The sequence below is a fragment of the Centroberyx gerrardi genome, chromosome 6, assembly GCF_048128805.1.
Source record: "Centroberyx gerrardi isolate f3 chromosome 6, fCenGer3.hap1.cur.20231027, whole genome shotgun sequence".
Taxonomy (NCBI): domain Eukaryota; kingdom Metazoa; phylum Chordata; class Actinopteri; order Beryciformes; family Berycidae; genus Centroberyx; species Centroberyx gerrardi.
In genome coordinates this window covers 14,044,093-14,066,731 of record NC_136002.1, presented here as the reverse complement: position 1 = coordinate 14,066,731, position 22,639 = coordinate 14,044,093, and the positions used below count along the sequence as shown (strand labels likewise).

Genomic DNA, 22,639 nt, shown 5'->3' with positions numbered 1-22,639 from the left:
GAGCTGCTGGGGTGAGGTGGTAGTAGCACGCGACCATGTGGTCCAAAATGTATATGCAATGAGAGGAGAGACAGAATGAGAGAGAGAGAGAGAGAGAGATAGAGATAGAGATAGGAGAGAGAGAGAGAGAGAGAGAGAGAGTTGAGGCTATAATAGGATAAAGGAACACATGTAGTCTACTTTTACAACCTCTAAGTTTTAGTATGCATGACTAATCTATCGATATCCTCTTGAATAAGGACTTAATGACCATGAGTATTCTTTGTAATAGTTTTCATCAGGTAATGTTGAAAGCCATGATTGATTATGTCCCTTTCTCAAGCTAGCTGTCCGTCTCATTCAATCCAAGAGCTTGAAAACAATCCCACTTTTGTCTCCTCTCTATCTCCCTCTGAGCTGATTGTTGAAGCTCACTTTCCTCTCTGTGGCAGGTTCCTCAAAGCTCCCTCAGCTGTCCATGAATGACCTTTGACCTTTAGTCTAGTTCACAGGATCCTGTGTGTTTCCTAACAGCACTTGATGTGCCCATTCAGTCATCTGCTAAAATGTTCTCTAAAATAACCAGAAAGTACATCTCATTTTCTATCATGGTAATTTCCTACTCTTTACCTAAGATATCTGTCAATGTATCTTGACAGTCATGTTAAAGAAATAAGCACCAATAAGCACCAAAACATATCCCAAGGGATAGAGACTTTTATTTAGAAGATTTGCGACTTTAAAGTGGTCTGGAACATTTTTAGCCAGTGATTCATTTGTTACACTACTACATGGAACTAAACTTTGTTGATTTTGCATGTAGAAGACTGTCCTCCAGAGAATGAAACTGTCCCTGAACAAATACATTGCATACTGTTGGATAGTTAGAGGAGTTAGGCTCCACTTATCGGACTGCAACTGAGTGCAAGTGGATTTCTGTCTGTCCCAAAAATGTAAAAAAAAAGTTATGCTGGTTTTCATCATCTATATCTATTGATTCCAAACACGCATTGACATGAGAGATGGCTTGTTGGACTCAGGAGAGAGTTTCCTTATCGATTTGTGATGTCATTTAAGCCCCTCCCCTTTTCCTGATTGGCTGTTTTTGATCATCTGTATCTATTGAACCCCAGGTTGCACTGACGTTTAATTGTTATATTTGTTGATCCTAAAATTGCATTAGCATAAGTGGCGGCTTGTTGGACTCATGAAAGAAATATGTGTTGATTTAATGTGATTTAAGCCCCTGCCCTTTTCCTAATTGGCAGTTTTTTTAATTGTTCATATCCATTGATACCAAAGTTGCACTGACAAGAGAAATTATGTTCTCTTAACTCCTATTTTAAAAAAAATAAAAGCTCTGACAGTTAACAAGGAAACATTGAAATATATTTCCTAGTCTCTACCTCAAACCCAAGCCTAATATACAGATGTGACATCAAACCTTGTGCATGCCACCTATTGCACCCCAACAATTACCAAGAAATAGAAAAAAGGGGACACATCAAAACAGCAATGCAGGGGAGGTGCAGTTGGTTTCATAGAGCCAAATAGGTCGCAGCTTATCACAAATTATGTGCTTGTTTATTAACAGAAGTGTCATGAATTTTCAACATGCAGATTAGAATAATGAATGTATCACAGGCAATAGCACAGTTCCATTGCACTAAGGCCAAAAGAAAAAAATGCAAAGAACTGATGGAGCAATGGAAAGGGGAGAGGAGAGTGGAGCATAGTCAGGTCAAGTGGAACTTGAACTCAGCACTGAAATGTTCCTCCCCACTGCCAAAGAGCAGTGATTTCACAGTTTTATTATTTGGCACTGCAGCGATATCTAATCTTTCTGATGTCCAAAGCAGCAATCAGAGGATGTTTCCTATTATGTCAGTTCTCATTTGTACCCTAGGTTTATTTGCAGAGAGGATGTTACAGTTGCAAAATAATTTTTCTTGTCCGTTTAGATTAGATTAGATTTAGATTTTGGTAGTGTATCATTTGTGATCATTTGTATCCAGCTGAATAAACCACCTAGCAAAATGAGTGCTTGTTGTTGGGAAATAGTTTTTCAGAGACAGATCTAAAATCTCTTCCCTCATGATAATTATATTATATCTGTGGTAGGAATCCTCATCTTAGCATTTTCTTTTGCATGGAAAGTCCTGGGTTTAATTGTTTTGAAGCTATGATAACAGGCAAGTTCTCATTATTTTGGTAAGTAGCATTACTATCCTGTGTCCATTAAGTTGCTACAATAGAAATGTGGGAATAAGGACTTAGAGAATGCAGGAAATACAAATCATTCCTCTCTGAGACTCAAAGTCCAGCTTGAGAGGGAGATAAATCACTTCAGGTTCGGGTATCACTTTCGACCACTGAGTTTTGAGATCTAAGCCTTCCACATTCATTGCACGGTGTTGAGTGACGTGCCATGCAGCTGAGGCCTGCTGATTCATTTATTGATCTTGACTTGCATTTTTTAATGTTTTTAACATGAGGGGAATGGAACAACTCCTGCACTCGCATGCACACGCACTCGCACAAACACATAGTTGTAGGTTTACTGATTTATTTAGTGCTTGTGTGCTTCAAACAGGTTGGTCTTTAGGGGGAGGAAGAGAGCTGGTCCTTGGAGGGATTGGAAAGGGGGGGTGTGCTGTAGAGTACAAGCAATGTCAATAACACTTAATGAGGTAAGCAGGAGTCAGGCCTCGGTGGCTGATGTTCGCCTGCACAGGACACAAGAGCATTCAAACAGCCGTCTGCTCTCTTCACTACCTGATGGGAAGCCGTTATCACCACCATTCATAAACTACCAGGAGACAGACACTTTCCATTTACTTCCAATTGCTTCATGCATTATCTTTTTCAAGGAATGTGAAAGAAAGAATAGATTGGAAATATATGACACTGTCCCAGAGGTGTGTGTTAGGCCTTATCCAAAGGATTTTTTTTAGCAGGCAATGTGTATGTCTATGTAATAATGTGTGTGTGTTTGAGAGAGAGAGAGAGAGAGGGAGAGAGAGAGAGAGAGAGAGAGAGAGAGAGAGAGAGAGAGAGAGAGAGAAATACTTATTAGGAGACAAATATGTTTCAAGAACTTACAAAGGATGACTCTGTGTTGAGGTAAGTGGTGTGTGTCATCTGTTCCATCAGTCCATCAGTGGGATGGAGATTGATGATCCAGATATATAGGTGAGAGGCTGAGAGGCCACACGAGGGAGTGAGGACTGGTGAATGTCGAGGAAGAGCCTCCAGGTGTTTGGGTATCAGGGGACCTGAAGGTGAAGGGAGTGGGTGTGCTGTAGTCTGAGCAAGTCACAAGATGCTTTATGATCTTGTGTTTCTTGTGTTTTTTGAATAAACTATGGGTTGGGAACGAAAATGGGTCAGAGGTTTGTTTCTGTTGGGTTTCCACATGTTTTCATAATCTGGTGTCCCAGAACAAGAGACCGCATTTCGTGTTTGTATTCTGGACTAAAAAGCTTTAGAAATACTGCTGAACGGCAACCTGGGTTAAGTTTCCCAAAAGCACCTTAGTGCTAAAAGCATCTTTGCTTCATTACGAGCCAAGGGAATAAAGATGGTTGTAGCGTTAAGTTGCATTAGGGAAAAGGCCCCGACTTGTTTTGATAATGCTGTATTTTGTCTATTGAGACCTTTTTCTTGGGGGAGTGTGTGACCTCAGACTGGTCTGTGGGGATTTAGAGAAATTATTGTGTGTGTGTGTGTGTGTGTATCCATGTCTGTCTTTATTTCTGTGCATTTGTGTGTTCATTGCATGCATGTGGGTGGCCTGTATAATGTCTGACAGATGAACCTGGGCAGAAGTGGTGATCTTAAAGCCAAGATGTGCTAAGAGCAATGCTGTTCAGATTCAAAGTCAAACAGGATGGCTTCCATAAAAAACACCTCACTCTCTACTGTGGTATGGCTCACAGTTAACAGATGAACAGAGAACAGCAGAGGACAAGAAACAGCAGCCAAGCACACAATGACCTGTTGAAGCAGTGTGGCAGCCTGTTTTTTAATTAATCTCCATTCCGACCACTCGTCTCCCCATCAAATGACAACTACTGGTCTGCATGTGTGTACTGATACCATCCATTCTTGTTATAAAGTGAAAGCCATTACATAAGTCCCTCACCCTGCATCTAACTTGCAGCAAGATTTTCCAAACAATTCCATGTTGGATCACAGGGAAAGTAGGAGTCTATAGTAGCAGCCCCACAAAGATGGTTGCATCATATTTTCCATCATATTTTCCTAATTTAATCTTGTTTACTATTGTTTTAACATCCCACCTTTCCCTTGGCCTACTCCTATAGTATAAGCCCGAGTTTATTTCAGACAAATGGCCTTGGATCAGCTTTGGTAAGACCCAACATAGTCTAGCTACTTTACTCCACAAAAATCCTATATTGTACTACAAAGCAAATGGCTTCAGATAAAATTAAACAATATCAACAATATCAACAATTCCTACAACAGTACATGAATGAGGGTATTTTTTAGATTGTCTTAGCTTTGCTCTTCAGAGAAACATCTTATCTACTTGTGATAAGTTTATACTGTGCATTACAAACTCTACCAACACACAGACTTGGCTGTGTTAACTGCTCTGTTGGGATTGGACCTGAGGCAGCATCCATCTGCGTATTTTACTGGCATTTTCGTTTTGAAGTTTCATCCTGTAGTAATTTCTAGATCCAGAGAAAAGTGATAATTACCGTGCTATAAATCTACTATATGGTACTAATAAACTCTACTCTTCACCTCCCGCGCACTGTTTGTTATAGAAACCACTGCGGTGTGTTTTTGGCCGCATGCACGCTAGGCCTATGTTTAGTAAAACTACTTATATTTCATTCTGTCTTCATAGCCCAATCCCTCAAGTCTCTCAAATGATGATAAATTCTATAGCTAAATCTTTTCTTGAGGGTTTGGTCCAAGAGTCATCTTACTAACAAGTCAGCTATTCTCTCTCTTAAGTAAAACCATTCATTTGACCCCAGCATTATGTTCAGAATTTGTTGATTGTCAGCTTAGGCCAGAGATGCAGACCATGACTGATGATTCTCAATTAAAGGCCAAGCCACAAAGTCGAAAATAGCGAAATTCTGAAAATTGATCACAAAAATGTGTGGATTTTTGTCTCTATTTGAGGTTTGGTTTGAGTATAAGGTTTCCTTTGAGGTTACAGTTAAAATAAGGGTAATGTTTATGAATATCTTTTGCAAAAAATAATGAGTTCTGGTGTTGCAGTTTGGCCAGAAAGAGACAACCTTGATGCCTTGCTGGGCATCACTTACACTTCAGTCTGAGGACAATGTATGACCTCCTGCCATGTAAACACCATCCCATCCAAAACCTTCTAGCAGGCCTTGCCTAACTGAATGGTCCTGGCTCCAACTGTGGTGTCTTTCTCTGCTTGGCTCCTTGATGATGATGGCAAACGACCCTGAGCTGATATGGAGAGCTCATTAGGGTTCCCAGGAGTTGAGGGATCAAAGTGGGCATGTGTAAGAGGGCAGGGCCTTGGGGTCAACGGCCCATGTCACCTCTCTATGAGTTAATGAAAAGTGCAGAGCAGGGTTGTGTGCATGTGTGTGTGTGTGTGTGAGTGAGTGAGTGAGTGAGTGAGTGAGTGAGAGAAAGGGGTAGGTAAAGGGTTCCTTAGACCCCCCCCCCTAGTCAAGAGGAATGTGCTGAACGCTGGACTATATGAGCACAGGCTTATATAGGTCAAGACAGGGCAACGCTGGCCAAGAGGTCTTTGCTGGGAATTTGATTGAAATCTTCAAAAAAATTGTGTATACGCAATTCTACCAAGATTATGAATTACTCCTTATGTTCCAATTTAAGAACCTAGTTAAGAAATGTACAAAGACTCTAGAACCAGGTGAACAGCTAAACCTTAGATTAAAATCATCTGCACCCTCTAGTGTCCTCTATAGAAAATCCTAAACAGTGTGTCTCTCCAGATGACCCAGATAACCCTGTTTGCCCCTAGAAATCAAGTGTGGGTGTGGCCTGATATGAAAATATGGCGACCCATCCTTGGTTTCTGAGGTCCTGCAGAATTCTACAGATTGTCCTTGAGGCCCGATTACATGGGCAATGTTTTAGGTGATGTAGGTGGGTCGTTTCGCCACATTATGACCTTTTTTCATGTTGATCAGTGTCACTTTCCCTGTGTCTAATCCCTATTCGTGCTAAAGGCATTACTGCTCCTATCCATTGCCAAAGTTGCCAATGCATTATTACCCTGATCTGCTGTGCTCTTGGTTACTGATACTTAATATAGGATTACAGTTCACCAAACAAACCATTAATTACTGCAGAGCAGGCACATTTGTGTCTTTGAGCATTCAAATCTTCCTCTGTGAAAACACTGGGAGGATCTCTTGGAAATATGGCTCGGTCATAAAAAATTCAGCACCACTGATCCAAACTCACCTCCTGTGCATTTCCCATCAATTATGTGCTACACTAATCCTACACTGTGAAGTCATGAGCTGAGCTGAACAGACCAGCATGTTGATGATGCATCTCACATGGTCAGATAGGTACAATCTTCCCCTCAAGGATTGTCTGTCTCTGTCTGTCTCTGACTGTCTGTCTCTCTCTCTCTCTCTCCCTCTCTCTGTCTCCATCCTCCATCTATCTGTCTGTGTAACTCAGTGCCATTATCAGGCATTGGCTCTATCCTTATTTTATCACATACTTTATCACTGTATTTTTACGTACATGCATGTGCGTGTATGTACAGCAGAGGAGACATCGCCATACATTTTATCTGAGCAGCACGGGCCGACTCTATTTCATACCCTTTTGTCTGTTTGGCCTAGTTGTCTTTGCTCCATGGGTGTCTTCCCTACTCTTGGCTAGAAAAATAGATAAAACACATAGTAGAGAGGGCTGCAAACACACTGAATGGTCCAACAGGAGAATATTGTCCTGAGCCTACTCATGTAGCATGTTACAACCTAAACCAGAAATTGTTTTCATGTTTCCACCAGAAGGGCTTTGGAGCATGGCTGTGATGGCTTATGCTTTTTGGCATGGCATTTAGCTGTATGTGCTTTAGATTAACCTTTGCATAAGTTCTTGAACACCGGGGGATTTAAGGAGTGGGACTTGATACTGCTACTATTGTGCTCACAAGGCCGAAACAAATGCTAAAAACCATAATTACTGGCTTGGTAATGATCAGGTGTACTTCCTTGGTCATCAGAGAAGAGAGAAGAAGAGCCATAGGCAGTTGTGGTTGGACAGCGCTCTGTAACTATCTGTAGTCGAATACACTGTGATTCTATAGGGAGACCTTGATTTGTCATGTGCTATCAATCTACACAAACAAGCTGCCAAAGAGCTTATTAGAGCATACTCCCCTCCTGCGCTCTCTCTCTCTCTGTCTCTCTCCCCCCCCCCTTCTCTCTACTTCTGTTTTCGTCTCTGTTTCCCTCTCTCTGGAACAACATTGGCTTCTGTCTTAGAGAAGGAGAAGGGTTGTGCAAATAGTTTTTGCAAGTTCTGTTTCTGAAATTTCCTGTAATTCAAAGGTAAACAAACTATTGGTCCATGTACAGCTAAGGGGTCACGTTAAATATTTTAACAGACGGGGACGAAATACTAAGTAACTTTCCCTTTCCCTTCTATTGCCTTACTCTTCCTCTTTGACAAAGAGCGTCCACCCAGAAGCGGAATGCATTTCCCTCTCTCCATCTCTTGGCTATGGGGATGCTGACAGGCTCAAGGTTAATCCAGCTTCAGGGATTCTAGTTTATTCAAGAAAAAAACACAAATGTAGAACGCTGTGTCATCTCTGAAACTGTTTGGCCACATTGCTACCACTTGGACTGGAACTAACAGCAGTACAAGTCAGCGTACCATACAAACATCTTTGGACATACATAGGAATACTGTATCTCTAGTAGAAAGGGATTTTTTTAACATACATGCCACTCGGTGAGCACTTCAATCAAAAGTGCCTTACAGTAACATTGATGCATACATTTTCAGCAAGTGTGGCCCTAGTGGGAATCAAACCCCTAACCCTTGTCAGTGCCATGCTCCACCCATTGAACCAAACAGATCCACTGTTTTTACCCAACTGTTGTCATCTAAAGGCATTAGGCATTCAAGATCAGCCTACAGTATTGTATGCTTGTGGTACAATCAGAATACAGTCTCAACATTAATGATTTGAATAGTCGACCGAAACATTTTTTTCTACCTAAAATGTAAAGAAGCAAGAATACCAGTGTGCTCGAGTAATTCTTTTAAATCAGAATACAGTCTAACATTTCATTTTTACGTATGTTGAACACAAGAAACGAAAATCCTGTTTAGCCCCAAAATAAACCCCATTGTTTTTCTTCTTTGCTTGAATATGACTGCAAATATGAAACCAGAAAGCAACAGTGCTTGCCCAAAACTCTTTTGACAATTTGTGAAAACCAACAAAGACATTAAGCAAACAGTTTAGTCTTTGGCTGTTATAAAGTTTTACCCACTGATCAAGCTAATATGAAAATAACACTTGTAGCCATATTGCGGTCTCTCGTGTCACAGCCTGATCATATTAGCGGTGTGTTGTTGCTGCTCCATGTATAGAATAGTAAAACATCCTTTTTAAAGACATTCTTTGGTGGTGATGCACAACCTCATTCTTAAAGAGAGTTGATAGGAATCATTATACATTACTAGAACAAGGGGCCTGCGGGCTTATTACTGCAGTACAAGGGGTAAACAAGGAACCAAGCTGGAAACCATTTCACCCTAGGAGAGAAGAAGGAAAATGGGAGGAAGAGCATGAAAACGGTTCTCATGCTCTACAGAGTGGGTCAACATCGAAGGCCTAATTGGAAATAGCTGTTTAGATTCAGATGCAAACTAACGACTGTGTTTAAGTACTGGCATCTGTTTTATGAAGTGATGGGGTAGCAAAGATTTGGACTGTTTTGGTCTGGATATAAGGTATTCTGAATATCAATCCATGAGTTAGGTGAGTTAACCTGTGGGAAGATGCAAGTCATTCTCAACAGAGTCTCCTGTTGCTTACAGTTGTCTTCACCACTGGCCCCTATAGATGGGCAACAGACTCAGTAACGACAGTTCGGTTTTTATCTGCCGGAGTTCACTGACATCAAAGCACCGCTGTCACAGAGAAAGCCTTGTGAGACTGCTGGGTCATGATCTACAAAGTGAGGAAGGGAAAATAAACTCAGTAAAAGTTTTTAAAAGAGACTTCCTTTCTGCCTGAGAGAGAAAGACCTTACCAACGCAGGGGGGAAATCCTCAGCTGAAAGGAGGCTAGAAACCTTTCTGTCCTCACAATTGATTTGGTCGCAGTGTTTTGCTGACCATGCGTTATTTTAGTAAAACTGCCCTTTCTGTCGTTTGCTTTCAGATGTTAATGAATGTGAGGTGAATGAAGGCGGCTGCGAGGGCTACTGTTGCAACACCATTGGCAGCTACTACTGCAAGTGTCCTGAGGGCAGCAGACTGGGGCCAGACGGCAAGGCATGTCGAGGTAAGATGGACATCTGGATGTAGCCGGACTGCACAAACACAGAGAGGTTGTTTTTTAAATGGATTGTAAATAAACTGGCATCCCTGCAGGCTTTCTTCTGCTCAGCTGGAGCTTCCTGCACCAAGTTATGAATGGAAGAAGACTCAGAATTTCCTTTATCTTAGAACATGTTCAAGTAATTTAACTCAGTGTTTAAAATGCCCTTCACGTTTCCAAACAAACGCACACGATACTTACATAAACATGCATTAAATGGACACATGGCTTCACATACAGCGCAAGAATGGCAAGTGTATGTGTGATGACTTTCTGTTTCAGTGTTCAGTGGAAGCCAATATTACCTCAAGCCCAAGTTGACTCCCTCAGTGCTGTGAATCCACACTAAAAAGGGCTGAAAACATGACCATGCATTAAAAGAGTAGCACAAGCAGCTGTCTCCAATTCTGCACGCAGTTTAATAATACCTATTATGCAAATGAGGTCAACATAATTTCAGCATTCTTTGAGGCTGGGACTGTGCTTGAACCTTGGCATCAGGTGGAAGAATAATAGACAAATTGTGTTTTTTGTCGGTGAATTAAAAGTAGTTTAATAGTTTTCCTAATGTAACAGTAGACCAAAAGCGGTCTCCATTTCCCCTCTTCCTACATTTGATTTGAAGTTTTAAACATATGCCATATTAAGTCAGACCTAAAGCCAATCATTTTCCTGTAGGCTTGGTTCACTCTAGTGAAAATGGAGCAACATTGATACTGAAATATTCACGTTAGCCCATTTCTCATTTAGTTTATCATGAAACCTTAAGAGCTTTTGCCTTTTTTACATTGATAAAACAGAAACATTACATTTATTTTGTTTCTTTTTAAAATTTTTGATCATTGTCAAAAGTAAGACGTCCTGAGAAAAAATCAAAATCACACCTCTCCGACCCCTTATGTGCCTTCCATCTGTGGCCTGGACATCATCCTCGTCACCTTCAACATCCCCCTCCCTGCCCCCATTTTCCATCTCTTTAGTCAGAAGTATTCATCTGTGCAATGCAGTTTGTACAGCATGCAGCACACAATAACAGGATAAATCGGCACAGGCTGCAAAGTTAAGACATGCTTTGTCTTTGCGTTAAATACTGTGCACCAAATAGCACTTTCTGGCTTAGTAAATGGAAGGAAGGGACAAAGGAAAAAGACATTTGATTAATCTCCCTCTGCATTTTGGCACTCTACAACTGAATCATCAAAATGCATATTGACAAAGAGAAAAGAGTAATACATCAGCGCTCTGGTTCCCTGATATTTTAGATGTGCAAAATGCTTGTGTGCCTGGTTAGTAAGTCTTCCAAGAGTCTTCCATTTTACCGAACACAAAAAATGTTTAGTTGTTCTTCCTCTGAATTCTCACTCTGCAGCCTTGGTCGACTCTCTGAATGTTAACTTTCTAGCCTTGGTTGTAAAGGAGCTGAGTCGACCACACAGGTTTATAATAGACAGCAGCCTTTCTCAGCGACTGGGGCTGCGGGCCGGCTCTGTCTCGTCTGGACTGACAGAAACATGCCGAGCTAGCTGTGGCTGCTGAGGCCCATTTGTTCTGCAGAGCTACAGGTGTGAACAGGTGCCCCTGACCTTTAACCCTTGACACAGGAGATTGTCACTCCGCCATAATTTAGTGTCTGAGAGCTGAAACCTGGAGAAGACAAACGGAAGCAACTTCAGCAACTGTGACGTTCTTTTTTTTTTTTTTACAGGTTTCTGTGTGAATTCTATGTGTGGTCTTCTTTATGGGGAAAGACAGAGAGATTGGCTTTGAACACAAGAAAGAAAGAAAAAAAACTGTGGATTTCCTTTTTTAGAAACAGAGTTTTGTGAGAGTTTTTGGTCTGTCTGGGACCCTCAGAGCTAGTATCCCATCCTGGAAAGTGGGGGACAGTGAGGCCTTTTCCTTTGACAGCTTGGGGTCCATTGAGTTGCCTCTCTGCATTGCTTTTGTTGACTGCGATTTAAAAACCAAGGTGTGTCTGTCATGATAGCTAAACTCAACACACCCTGACCAAGGCTCACTTGAGCTGAAATACATCAGTCAGTTTGAACTTTTTAGATTGACAATTTAGAATAAAGGTTTTTAACTTTTTCTTTAGACCCTCTTTGGTTTTTAGTACATTCAATTATTGTATTTCTCATTCTGAAGACCAACTGTTGATTGCTTTCTGCCATGATACCAAGTAGCGCTCCCAAATGTTTGGTCTGTATTATCTACCACTGTGTCCAGCTCTAGATGCCAGCTCAGCAGCTCAGCTTAGAGCCAGATGGTGTCACACGACAGCATTCAGACCACATGCCCCCTGCACCCCCTGCACCCCCTGCACCCCACCAACCCACCCCCCACCCCCGAGTGCCACACACACAACCTCGCCCACTGGTGAAAAGCAGCCATTGTGTGTCCCATTGAAATCCTCTCACAAGAGGACACCAATAAGTATATTAACCTTGACAAACCTCCCCTGCGTCTATTATCTTGCATGTTCAGCATCCTCCACAATAGTTGCCAGTGTGTCAGAATGACAGGAGCGTTTCTTCATGAATATGTGATCCTTCACAGGGGGTTGTGTTCTGATTCCAGGCAGATGTCTAAATGAATTGGGCAAATGGATATTAATTCCTTTAACCTGATCACAGTAATCTATGCGCAGACTTTGAAAAGGGTTCTTTTGCTGGCGAAAGGCCTCCACTTTGACCCCCCTCTTAGTGCCTATTATTGGAGGCATGCTAATTAAAATAGTAGTGAGATCATTTTGGAGAGGGCTGTTCCCACGGGTCTGTCAGCGGACACTGTGGAGAGGTGATGGTGCAGAGAGAGGCTGCAAGTGTGGAGGCTTGTTTGCAGTACACACACGCACACACACACACACACACACACACACACACACACACACACACACACACACAAAGCATATTTTTAAAATGATTTCTAATATTTGCACTACTTGGGAAGTGCTTTGACCTGTGAGGGACAACTGTGGAAGCATTGCATGCTTGAATAAACGGAACCAAATGTTCCTAGAAAAAATGAAACTACTATTTTGCCCTCCCTGCACACTCCTCCTCTGTCATCACTAGTGCAAACAGCAAAACCCCTGTGAGTTAGAGAGGACAGCTGGGAGGAGGTTAAGAGGAAATGTGATTTGTTGTCCAGATGTGTGAGATGTGTAGTAAAGCCTGATTGTCCTGGGATGGGGTGTTCAGGTATGTTGTCTTCTTGTGTTGCCTCTGTCTCTCTGAAACATGGACTCCTGTCCAGAAAAGAAACTGACTGCACATTATGTTGATTGAATATGTTTAGAGAATTACAATCATTCAATTGGCATACTACACTACATACAGGGTGATAAGCCATTCATTTTTGTTTTTACCTGAGACAGACATACACTACCTGTCAAAAATTTGGACACGCATTTTTCTTTATTTTTACTATTTTCCACATTTTAGAATAATAGTAAAGACATCAAAACTATGAAATAACACAAATGGAATTATGCAGTGACCAGAAAAGTGTTAAACAAATCAAAACTATCTTATATTTTAGATTCTTTAAAGTGGCCGCCCTTTGCCTTGATGGAAAGGCAAAAGGCTTTGGAAAGAAATTCATACATAGGCATCAACTTCACTATTTATATTTGTCTAAAAAAACAAATTTCAAGCATTTAAGCATAAACCTTTAGATCAAAATGGCTTTAAGATAATGAAAAACATAGTACATTCAATCAGGTGTGTCTAAACCTTTGACTGGTAGTGTACATGTATGCATTTTCTTAGAGGGGTCAGAGCACAGGGTTTAATCTGGAGTTGTGCCCCTGGAGCAGGTAGGCTGTTATAGGATGGGCTCTCTAACTACCAAGCCACCCCATCACCATGAATATGAATGTAAGTATTTAATCAGTATTAAAATGGGCCATAGTGAGAGTAGGCCTTATAAATCACAGCTTAATTATACACTTAAACTGAATGCACACCACATGATTTCTGCAAACAGTTAAACACACAGCATGTCTTCTCAGCCAGACTTACGTTTTGTCAAATTTAAAAAAAGAATTATCAAAAAGAGTCATAAATGTTAAAGTGGTCTTTAGCTCTTTTACATCCAGTGGTAATACTGAAATATCGGGTTTTCATTGTCCTCAAATTGGCGGTTCACTGCAGATGGAATGTTTAATTGGGCCATCTCAAAGCTGGATGTGAGACTCTATAAAGGATGCAATAAATGTCTTGTTTCGAAAATACCACTCAATTTCAGCTTTCATTCACTTTCTCATTAAAGCATTATTTTCCCACACTGACCAAACTGCTGTCTGTGTCATTGCCCAGCAAGACTCCATACAGATGATTTAACACAAAAGAGAGCTTTAGCAGAGAAGCCGTTTTTATGGGCTTTCTAATTGTGACATGGTCATGACTAGCATGCTTGTAAATTAGCCCTTTCACACAGTTAGCAGCAGACAGGCAGTCTTTGACGTTTTAATGTCTGCTAAAGTGGTTGTTATTATTGTGCACTGTTGTCTTTTATGGAAATGGAAGTAGTCTCTATTACAGTAAAGACAATTATTCTGTCCTGTAAATGTAGGATTTCTTTTCTTAATGTGTATTTGTCTGTGTGTGTGTGTGTGTGTGTGTGTGTGTGTGTGTGTGTGTGTGTGTGTGTGCAGATGTAAATGAGTGTGAGGAGCTCAACGGAGGATGCCAGCAAACATGTGTCAACACACCGGGCTCTTATCACTGTGAATGCAGCGAAGGCTTCCGCATACACACTGATGGGCGGACCTGTATTGGTAAGCACTGAACAGAAATATTTCTACTGTACACTTGTGCTAACCATTGTAGAAGCCCCCCCCCCCCCCCCCCCACCCCTCCCCACACACTGCATCTTTCCCACATTTGTGATGCAGGGTTTTTGCAAACATTTGCAGTATAGTACAGCTACAGTGTAGCAAACATTTAAAAAGTGGGACTTTAAAGCATTTAAGAAGTTTGGTCCCTAAACATAGGAGTGCAATCAAAGATATAATATGCACCCAGAGTATACAAACCTCTTGTTCAGGGTACTTTAGGACAAACAGAGTACCCAGAGTAAACAGAGTTTTTTTGTTATTTTTCTATAACTGACAGCTGACAGTGTCTCCATGCTATAGCCAAACTGATATAATGCATTGTAAAAAAAAAACATCTACCAGTTTATCCCAATTCTTGAAAAGTCGGCTTTTTGGAAGTACTCGCTTCCTACAGGGTATTGACATTATATGCATGTGGGATACCCACTTCCTTACCTATTTTCTCAACCACCACCACTGGCACTATGCATTCTAAATGTTCTGACTTGCCATACTGCGTGAAAATGCCTCGTGGCTTGCTCACATGGCGCGAACATCTGGTGCCTGTTGGGTCCCGAGAGACTTGACTGTGATTCACACCTTGACAAAAGGAGAGTGTGTCTCTGGTATGTTTCCACAGCAGCCATGTCCAATGTGAGCGAACACTTGGGAGTACCAGACACCATTCCACTGCTGGCCTTCAGTCCACTCTGTTGTGGCTTTCCCACAGATTTGTAGTTTCTTTTAGAGATAATATATCAAAGAATGTAGGATTTCCCTATCTCTATAGTTCAGGGACTGTAATTATAGAGAGTCTAAGAATAGAATTGCTGACTTTCATTGATTAATCCCCATGTCCAGTGAGGAATACTGTCATGTTTTAACAAGGGGGAATGATAGGTGGGTAAAGTATTGCTTTTTCTTTTTTTACTGCTGCAGATGGCAAGCGGAATGCATTATTTGGTTAAGACCAGCACTCCTCTTTTGAGACATTTGTTTGCTTATGGTCTCAATTCTCTCGCTAATATTCCCATTTGCCAGCTCTAGCTTTGTGGTAAGGGACAGGGATGGAGTCAAAGGGTTTTCTAATTGTATCTGCTGAAGTCATCAATGTTAAAAGCCAGCCGTTCCCTTAGTTTTACAGCCTGTCTGTGTCATCATGTCTGTGTTTAGAGCACCCAGAAGGCACAAGGCTGATTTTCTTATTTGGCACATCATTAAATCATAGGAGTAATGGGCTGGAAAGATCATTAGAAAGTAACCAGGGGTACCCATTGGAACGGGCTTGAATATCATTTTCCAATTTCTAGCCTTTACCCAAATGTTTTCCATAATCACATGGCCACAGAGCTTGAGGTGTGAAAGCCATTTTAGATTGCCAAAAATTCAATTATATCTGTCTCCCTTTGTGAGTTTGGCATTTAAGTACCACATAATTGCTCACAATTTTACAACCATTATTTCTTCAAATGGGTACCAGCCGATGGGTTTTTATGCTCATTCACCAACCTGTATATCTGTGTATGTTTGTTTGTCTGCTTTTCTGTCAAGCGGTGAATTCTTGCTCGGTGAAGAATGGTGGATGTGAGCATAAGTGTGCGGACATGGGGAACAATCACTACAAGTGTGAGTGTCGGAAGAACTACCAGCTGAAGCGAGATGGGAAGCACTGTAAATGTAAGTCATTTTCCGACGGATGTCCCCACCAAGCAAGCATCTGTTGACAATCCTTAGTTAAACATAATCCATACATGTTACCTTCACAGACAACAGATCAGTAATTTTCTTCTGATGTTGCAAATTTGGCCAAGTTTTGGCAAGAATGAAGATCATTGTGGCTACTGTTAGTGTGCAAGGAAGGAAGATGTAAGGAGCAAAGGAAGATTTTTCAGCCAGAACATGATACTCAGACCCACGACAATATAGGAAACCCATGCCATTTTTGAATGGGAAGGAAGGCGTTAGAAGTCCATGCAGGAGGCAGCTTTAGATGTTAGCATGGTCAGGATATGAGGATGGTAAACTGTCCTTGTGAACTAACCATCAGCAACATGGAGGTCATGAATCACCTGCTGGGCTGACCTGGCCTGCTGGTTTATTGTCTGCCTGTTTCATCTTTGTGTGTGTGTGTGTCTGTACATGTGTGTTTCTGAGTGAGTGTGTACAAGTACATTTGAGTTTGTGTCTATGATGTGTGCCTCTGTATGGCTTTCTATCTGTTTATCTGTGTGTGTGTGTGTGTGTCTGTGTGTGTGTGTGCGTGTGTGTTGTGAGTCAGTGAGGGAGCCCTGTGGGGAGAGGAATGGAGGCTGCGCCCAGCTGTGTCGATCAGACGATGGCCTGGTTGAGTGCAGCTGCAGACCTGGTTTTACACTGGCTGGGGATGGCAAGAACTGTGAGGGTGAGGACTCAGATAACACAAGCAGACTGGACATGTGTTGAGCGTGCACACACACACACACACACACACACACACACAAATTTATATATAGTGGATATTTCAGACCGACTGAAAAATGCCTTACCCAGAAATGTGTTACAGTTTAAGAGAGTGACATTTATGATTTTCCCATAAGTTACAGCCATACTAAACCCCCTAAGTAAGCAAATCTACCCCAGTACAGTCCCCATATTGATTTGAGAGGTTGATGTCGGAAACTATTCTCATAATCCATCTCACCAGCATTTCATATGTTCCACCTATGGTGAAAAAGAGAAAGTGGAGCAAACTGAGCCCGGGGCGAAGCCATCTTGCCTGAGGAAATATTGGCTACATTATTATGAAAAATACTCCATATCATGGGTGCACTGGGTTTGGAATATTTGTGGAGCTGTGAGTATGGGAGCATACATTTTTAATGGCTTGTTTAACAGTGCAACAGTGAGTGGGACTGGTTTGTTATCCTCTAGTGTGAGAAACCCAGCTGCACACAAAGGCCTCATTCATTAGAGGCTTGTCCCTTTCTCAGCCCATTACTGTGAAGACTACCTGACCCCCAAGATCCTGACCCCCAGTCAGAGCCTTAAGAGCCTGACCTGGCCCAGTTTGGCCCTGACTTGGAACTCTGTGTGTGTGTGTGCGTGCGTGTGTGTGTGTGTGTGTGTGTGTGTGTGTGTGTGTGTGAGAGAGAGAGAGAGAGACAGAGAGAGAGAGAGAGAGAGAGAGAGAGAGAGAGAGAGAGAGAGAGAGAGAGGCATTTCTGGCCGTGTGAGTAAACTGTGACTTGGCGTGAAGGTCAAGCAGGTTACTTAACTCCAGTCAAACAGCTGAGGACAAGAAGACTTATTTCAAATCCGTAAACACTTGAATAGTCAGGACCTTGGCTGTGTGTAATCATGACCTACAGATTTATATCCTTTTGTCTTGCAACATCCCTAAACACATTAATCCTCAAATCCTTGATGTGATACCAACTTTTTTGTCATGATGGCTTTCTTATGCTGATGTAAAGTTTGTGTGTTTCTGCACGTCTGTGTGTGGCGTTCCATGTCTCCTGTAGACATTGATGAGTGCAGTTCAGGCCGTGCTACGTGTTCCCATGGCTGTGTCAACATGCTGGGCTCCTTTAGCTGTGTGTGTAACCCAGGCTTTGAACTCGGCGCTGATGGCAAACAGTGCTACCGTAAGTACAGACATGAGCTCACAGTAATGTGTCTCCTACTGATCTAGTGTAATGCCAATACAATAAGAATGGATAAAACAGAGCGTCACTTTCAGGTAAACATTCTTGAATGGTTATTTGCTGATACACTCATGATGGCTGCCATAGAACTTAGATAACATTTTGACAGAAATAAGCACATTTTGTGGAACCTTCCTTCTAACCTTTACATCTCATGCAATGCTCATGCATGAAACATATTTTCCTTTGCATGAAAACATTAACAAAATTTTAGGGCAGCCATATATTGGATAACAGTGAAGATTAACGTGGCAGAATCCATCAAAAATTGCCCTGTCTACGTTCATGGCAGCCATATTAGTTGTACCAAATAAGAATATTTAAAAAAAAACTGCAACAAGAAATGTTCTTTCTTCTCAATAATGTATCTGTGTTCATGGATGGATATTTGTCCTCTCTCTTCTCCTCTGTGGCTAGTACTTTCCAGACTGAGATAGGGCAAAATTGGCCTCATTAGCCAGAATTGCCATGTAGCATCGTCCTTAAGTTTCATGCCTATCTATGTAGTTGCGGATTTGGTCTTTTCTCCTCCAGGCATTGAGATGGAGATAGTTAACAGCTGTGAGAAGAACAACGGAGGTTGTTCTCACCACTGTGAGCACACTACCAACGGCCCGCTCTGCTCCTGTAACCAAGGTTACCGACTGGACCGGGACAGGAAGACCTGTGTAGGTAAGTACTGAAGCCTGATGTCCCATTCTTTCTATATCTCATTCTCCTTCTGGTTCTAGTTCTTTCTGCCTGTCAGTCTGCATTTATTTGTTTCATCGTCTCTTTCTCTCTCTCACTCCCTCTCTCTCTCTCTGTCTCTCTCTTTCTTTCTCTCTGTCCATCTGTTGAACCCAACTACATCTCTGTGCCATCCTCAGATAGTGATGAGTGTGAGAGGGGTGAGGCCTGCTGCAGTCACTTCTGCAGGAACTACCCAGGAGGCTATGAGTGCAGCTGCAGAGCCGGACACAGACTGAACCCAGACGGCTGCGGCTGCGATGGTCAGAGCGCTGGATTCTTAGCACATTACCTAGTGCAGTGCTGTCCACTGTTCTCTATGCTGCGGCACACTTATGTGAGACACAAATTTCCGAGGCACATTTACTTACTGATTGCTCGGAAGTAAAACCATGTGTGCATCAGCATTAGTAGTGACATCAAAACAGTTCTCATGTACGCTTCACCGCCATACAAACACACAACCTGCGACTAATGACAATGTCCACACTTAAAGTATCATTGAGTTATATAAAATAACAACATAAGCCCCAGTTGTTATTATCCAATCATCATCTTTTCCTCGTCATTCACCCAGCTGTGTGTTGTCTGTGTGTTGTCTTGGTAGACATTGATGAGTGTGTGACAGAGAGCTCAGGCTGTGAACACTACTGCGTCAACACTCTGGGAACTTATGAGTGTTTTTGTCGACTGGGATTCCGCTTGGATCAGGACCAGCACGCCTGCATCCGTGAGTGCAATTTATCTTACAGGTGTCCATAGTCTGGATTTCTTATTAATGTTTGTATTTAATCTTGTTGCAAACAGAATTGATTTGTCAGCTGAACTGTAGTTTCAAATGAACAAATATTGATTTTGATTTTATCAAATCAGTGTCCTTGATTGTCTGTGAACTATCATCATCAGTTATCAGGTTGATCAAGTGAATCATCAGTGTCAGCTGCCTAATTGAAAGTCGATTCACCCTAACCTTAGTTCCTACGGTGTGTCTGTAGCTCTGTATGACAGAGAACTGGAAGAAGAGGAGGAGGAAGAAGAAGAAGAGGAGGAGCTGGAGGTTCACAGACTGCCGGACCTGCTGTTCCGCCGGCCTCCTCAGCTCCTGCAGTACACGGCAGCCCTGCACTCCCCGTACTACAATGACGATGGCGATGATGATTATGACAATGATGAAGAGGGAGAGGTCCAGAGAGACCGTCGAGGAGAACTCAGACTGATCAGCCACATAGGTACCGCACAGGCACGAGTAATGACGCTAACATGCATGCTTTGTTAGAAATTAAATTATTATTTTAATGACATTTTACATTATTCAGACATTAAAACAGACCTTAAAGTATTTAAAAATTGTCAATTTGTCTGTAATTACCCTCCCCTCTTTCTCAGTGTGTCTAGATGGCTCATTTGGGGATGACTGCAGTGTGAGCTGTAACGACTGTGTGAATGGAGTCTGTAGTGCAGACAGAGACCGCTGTCAATGCTCACCTGGATGGACCGGGATCATCTGCAATGAGAGTAAGACCACCAGTAGTTAAGCTGTATAGTCTTTGGTTACATTTGTTCATGCTTGAGATCTGATCATGAATATGTCATGTTATGAGGTCACTTTAATGCTCAAATTCGCCTAAAAATGGCCATTGCGACTTTGCCCACATTGTTTGTGGGAAAAGTTGTCTTCCTCTTCATGCCTTTGCCCTGGTGATATGTGCATTGTGACTATGCAGAGTTCTGATCACAATGTGAGCCTTACCGCTCACAATACATAATTGCAATACTAGCAAAATCAAATTTTTGTCCAGACCTGTGAATGTGTCAGTGCATGGTAAGATGATAAAAAGCCCTACCTCCTGCAGGGATACAGCACTATAGCTGGCTGACCCTGCACTTCAACAAGAGGCATAAAAAGAGTATTTTCTCCATGGGGGATGAAAAAGGTATATCAGATCAGAAAGTAAATGTTAGGACTTCCTGGATGTTGAGTGGACTGTGCTGAGTTTGTGAGCTGCATAAGTACTTGGAAAGCAACCCACTTTTTGATGTATGGCCACGCTGTCATTACTTTGCATGAGAGCGTATTTTCAGTTAGAGAAAGAGAAGTTGAAGAAAAGGAAGTTGAAAAGTGCACTCATAGCTCTGATGCAAAACAAATATATTTTATGGAAATATTGGGCTAAACCAGCATTTTAGCGGTGCAGTGTGTCTTCATGAGAGTATACTCTTTCAAAATAATAAAAAACGTGGTTTTAGCCACTGCACCCACTGTTGTTTTGGCATTCACCTATACTTTTTTATTACCAAGGAAGGTGGGTTCACAGTCTGCCCACCTCTCCAGCTACCACCACCTATGGTTCTAGACCAAATCTTTGCAAGAAACTGTTTTGAGTCATAAATTAACACTAGAGCCAAAAACGGTGAAACATGAACCCACTAACGTTAACATCATCTTAAGGTATTTTTTTATGGCACAAAACCTAACAGATAAAACAACAATAATGAATCATACTAGGCTATTAATGTGGTCCACATTTAGATAAACAGCTGGTTTTCTCCTACCTCTGTGATAACAGTGTTCACTTGCTTCTGGCAGCTGAAGCCTGGGTTAAGAGTCACATGTGCGTGTGCACGTGCAGTCGCAGGATGCGCACACACACGTACGTACACACACACACGTGTGTTAAGAGTCACACATGCGTATGCATGGCTGAGTTGTACTAATCACACACAGACATACATACACACATGTGGGACTTTTAGTAAATAATAACACAAGCGTATGTACGTGCGTCTTGTCTCCTCCTCGTGACCCTTTCTACCCCCCATACACACACACACACACACACACACACACACACACACACACACACACACACACACACACACACACTGTAACATATTACAGCTCATTCCCACAGGATTGCATCCTATTCTAGCTCTATATGTTTGAACTATCCATTGAAATGTGGTCTAGTTTTAGAGAGAGATGAGATAGCTCCCTGTGTGCATCTATCCCGGGCCATGCATCAAAACCTGTCTGCTCCTCCGTGTGGGAGGCTGGCTTGTTTATGGGCTCCAGAACACAGGAGCACCGGGGGAATCAATCTGTCTGCTGCTGGAGCGAGGCCAGGGCCCACAGCGAGAGCGCAGCCCGGGGCCAAGGATGTCCAGCGCTGGGTTAGAAAGCGAGGCACCATTGTTCCCATCCAGCTTCATGATTAATGGGTGTCTTTGGTCTGAACTCTAGACTGGGCTGTAATCATGAGAAGAGAGCCACGCGGGATAAATCTGTTAGAAGCAATCTGTCACTTTTAGCAACATGCTCCTGAGGTGGAGTTAGTCAGATGCACTCCCTGAAGGTGATGCTACTGTACATGGGCAACATTTTGAGGTGAAGGAGATGAGCAATATTACTGCCTGCAGCAATGATAGGAATTGTTAGTGAATAACACAGTGGTCTATAAGGAGCAAAAGTATAATGGTGAAATGGTGTTGGTCATAATTTTTGTCCATCTATGGCCTTTACAGAGGTAAAATACTTTACAACCCTCTCTTTCCTGACCTGTGGACAGATAAGGGCCATTTTTATTAGCTTATTTTGTAAAGTTATAGCCTCAAAAACCACATATGATGCAAATGAAGAAATTCACTCCAAAAGGATATACACTGAATGTACAAAATATTATGGACATCTTCCTGATATTGAGTTGCAGCCCCTTTTGCACAATCCACATCTCACTTGTCTCAAAGCTGCTGCTTCACTTTATCTACATCTCCTCCTTTGTGATTGGTAGAGACTTCATGAAAAGAGTAAGGGCCCCTAATATTTTGTACATTATCATCTATAGGTGATGCTGTACTCTT

The 22,639-nt window shown here is 42.0% G+C and overlaps 1 protein-coding gene across 1 annotated transcript in view; it reads left to right on the top strand.

Moving 5' to 3' along the window:
* Nucleotides 1–22,639, top strand: part of egfem1 (EGF-like and EMI domain containing 1) — a 66,561-nt gene that overhangs the window by 14,237 nt on the left and 29,685 nt on the right. Inside the window, exons 5-14 of the mRNA XM_071916376.2 lie at nucleotides 9,392–9,514; nucleotides 14,208–14,330; nucleotides 15,921–16,046; nucleotides 16,648–16,770; nucleotides 17,870–17,992; nucleotides 18,587–18,724; nucleotides 18,922–19,044; nucleotides 19,389–19,511; nucleotides 19,777–20,010; nucleotides 20,168–20,296. Coding sequence (XP_071772477.2) covers nucleotides 9,392–9,514; nucleotides 14,208–14,330; nucleotides 15,921–16,046; nucleotides 16,648–16,770; nucleotides 17,870–17,992; nucleotides 18,587–18,724; nucleotides 18,922–19,044; nucleotides 19,389–19,511; nucleotides 19,777–20,010; nucleotides 20,168–20,296 — 1,365 coding nt within the window. The remainder of the gene's footprint in view (nucleotides 1–9,391; nucleotides 9,515–14,207; nucleotides 14,331–15,920; nucleotides 16,047–16,647; nucleotides 16,771–17,869; nucleotides 17,993–18,586; nucleotides 18,725–18,921; nucleotides 19,045–19,388; nucleotides 19,512–19,776; nucleotides 20,011–20,167; nucleotides 20,297–22,639) is intronic.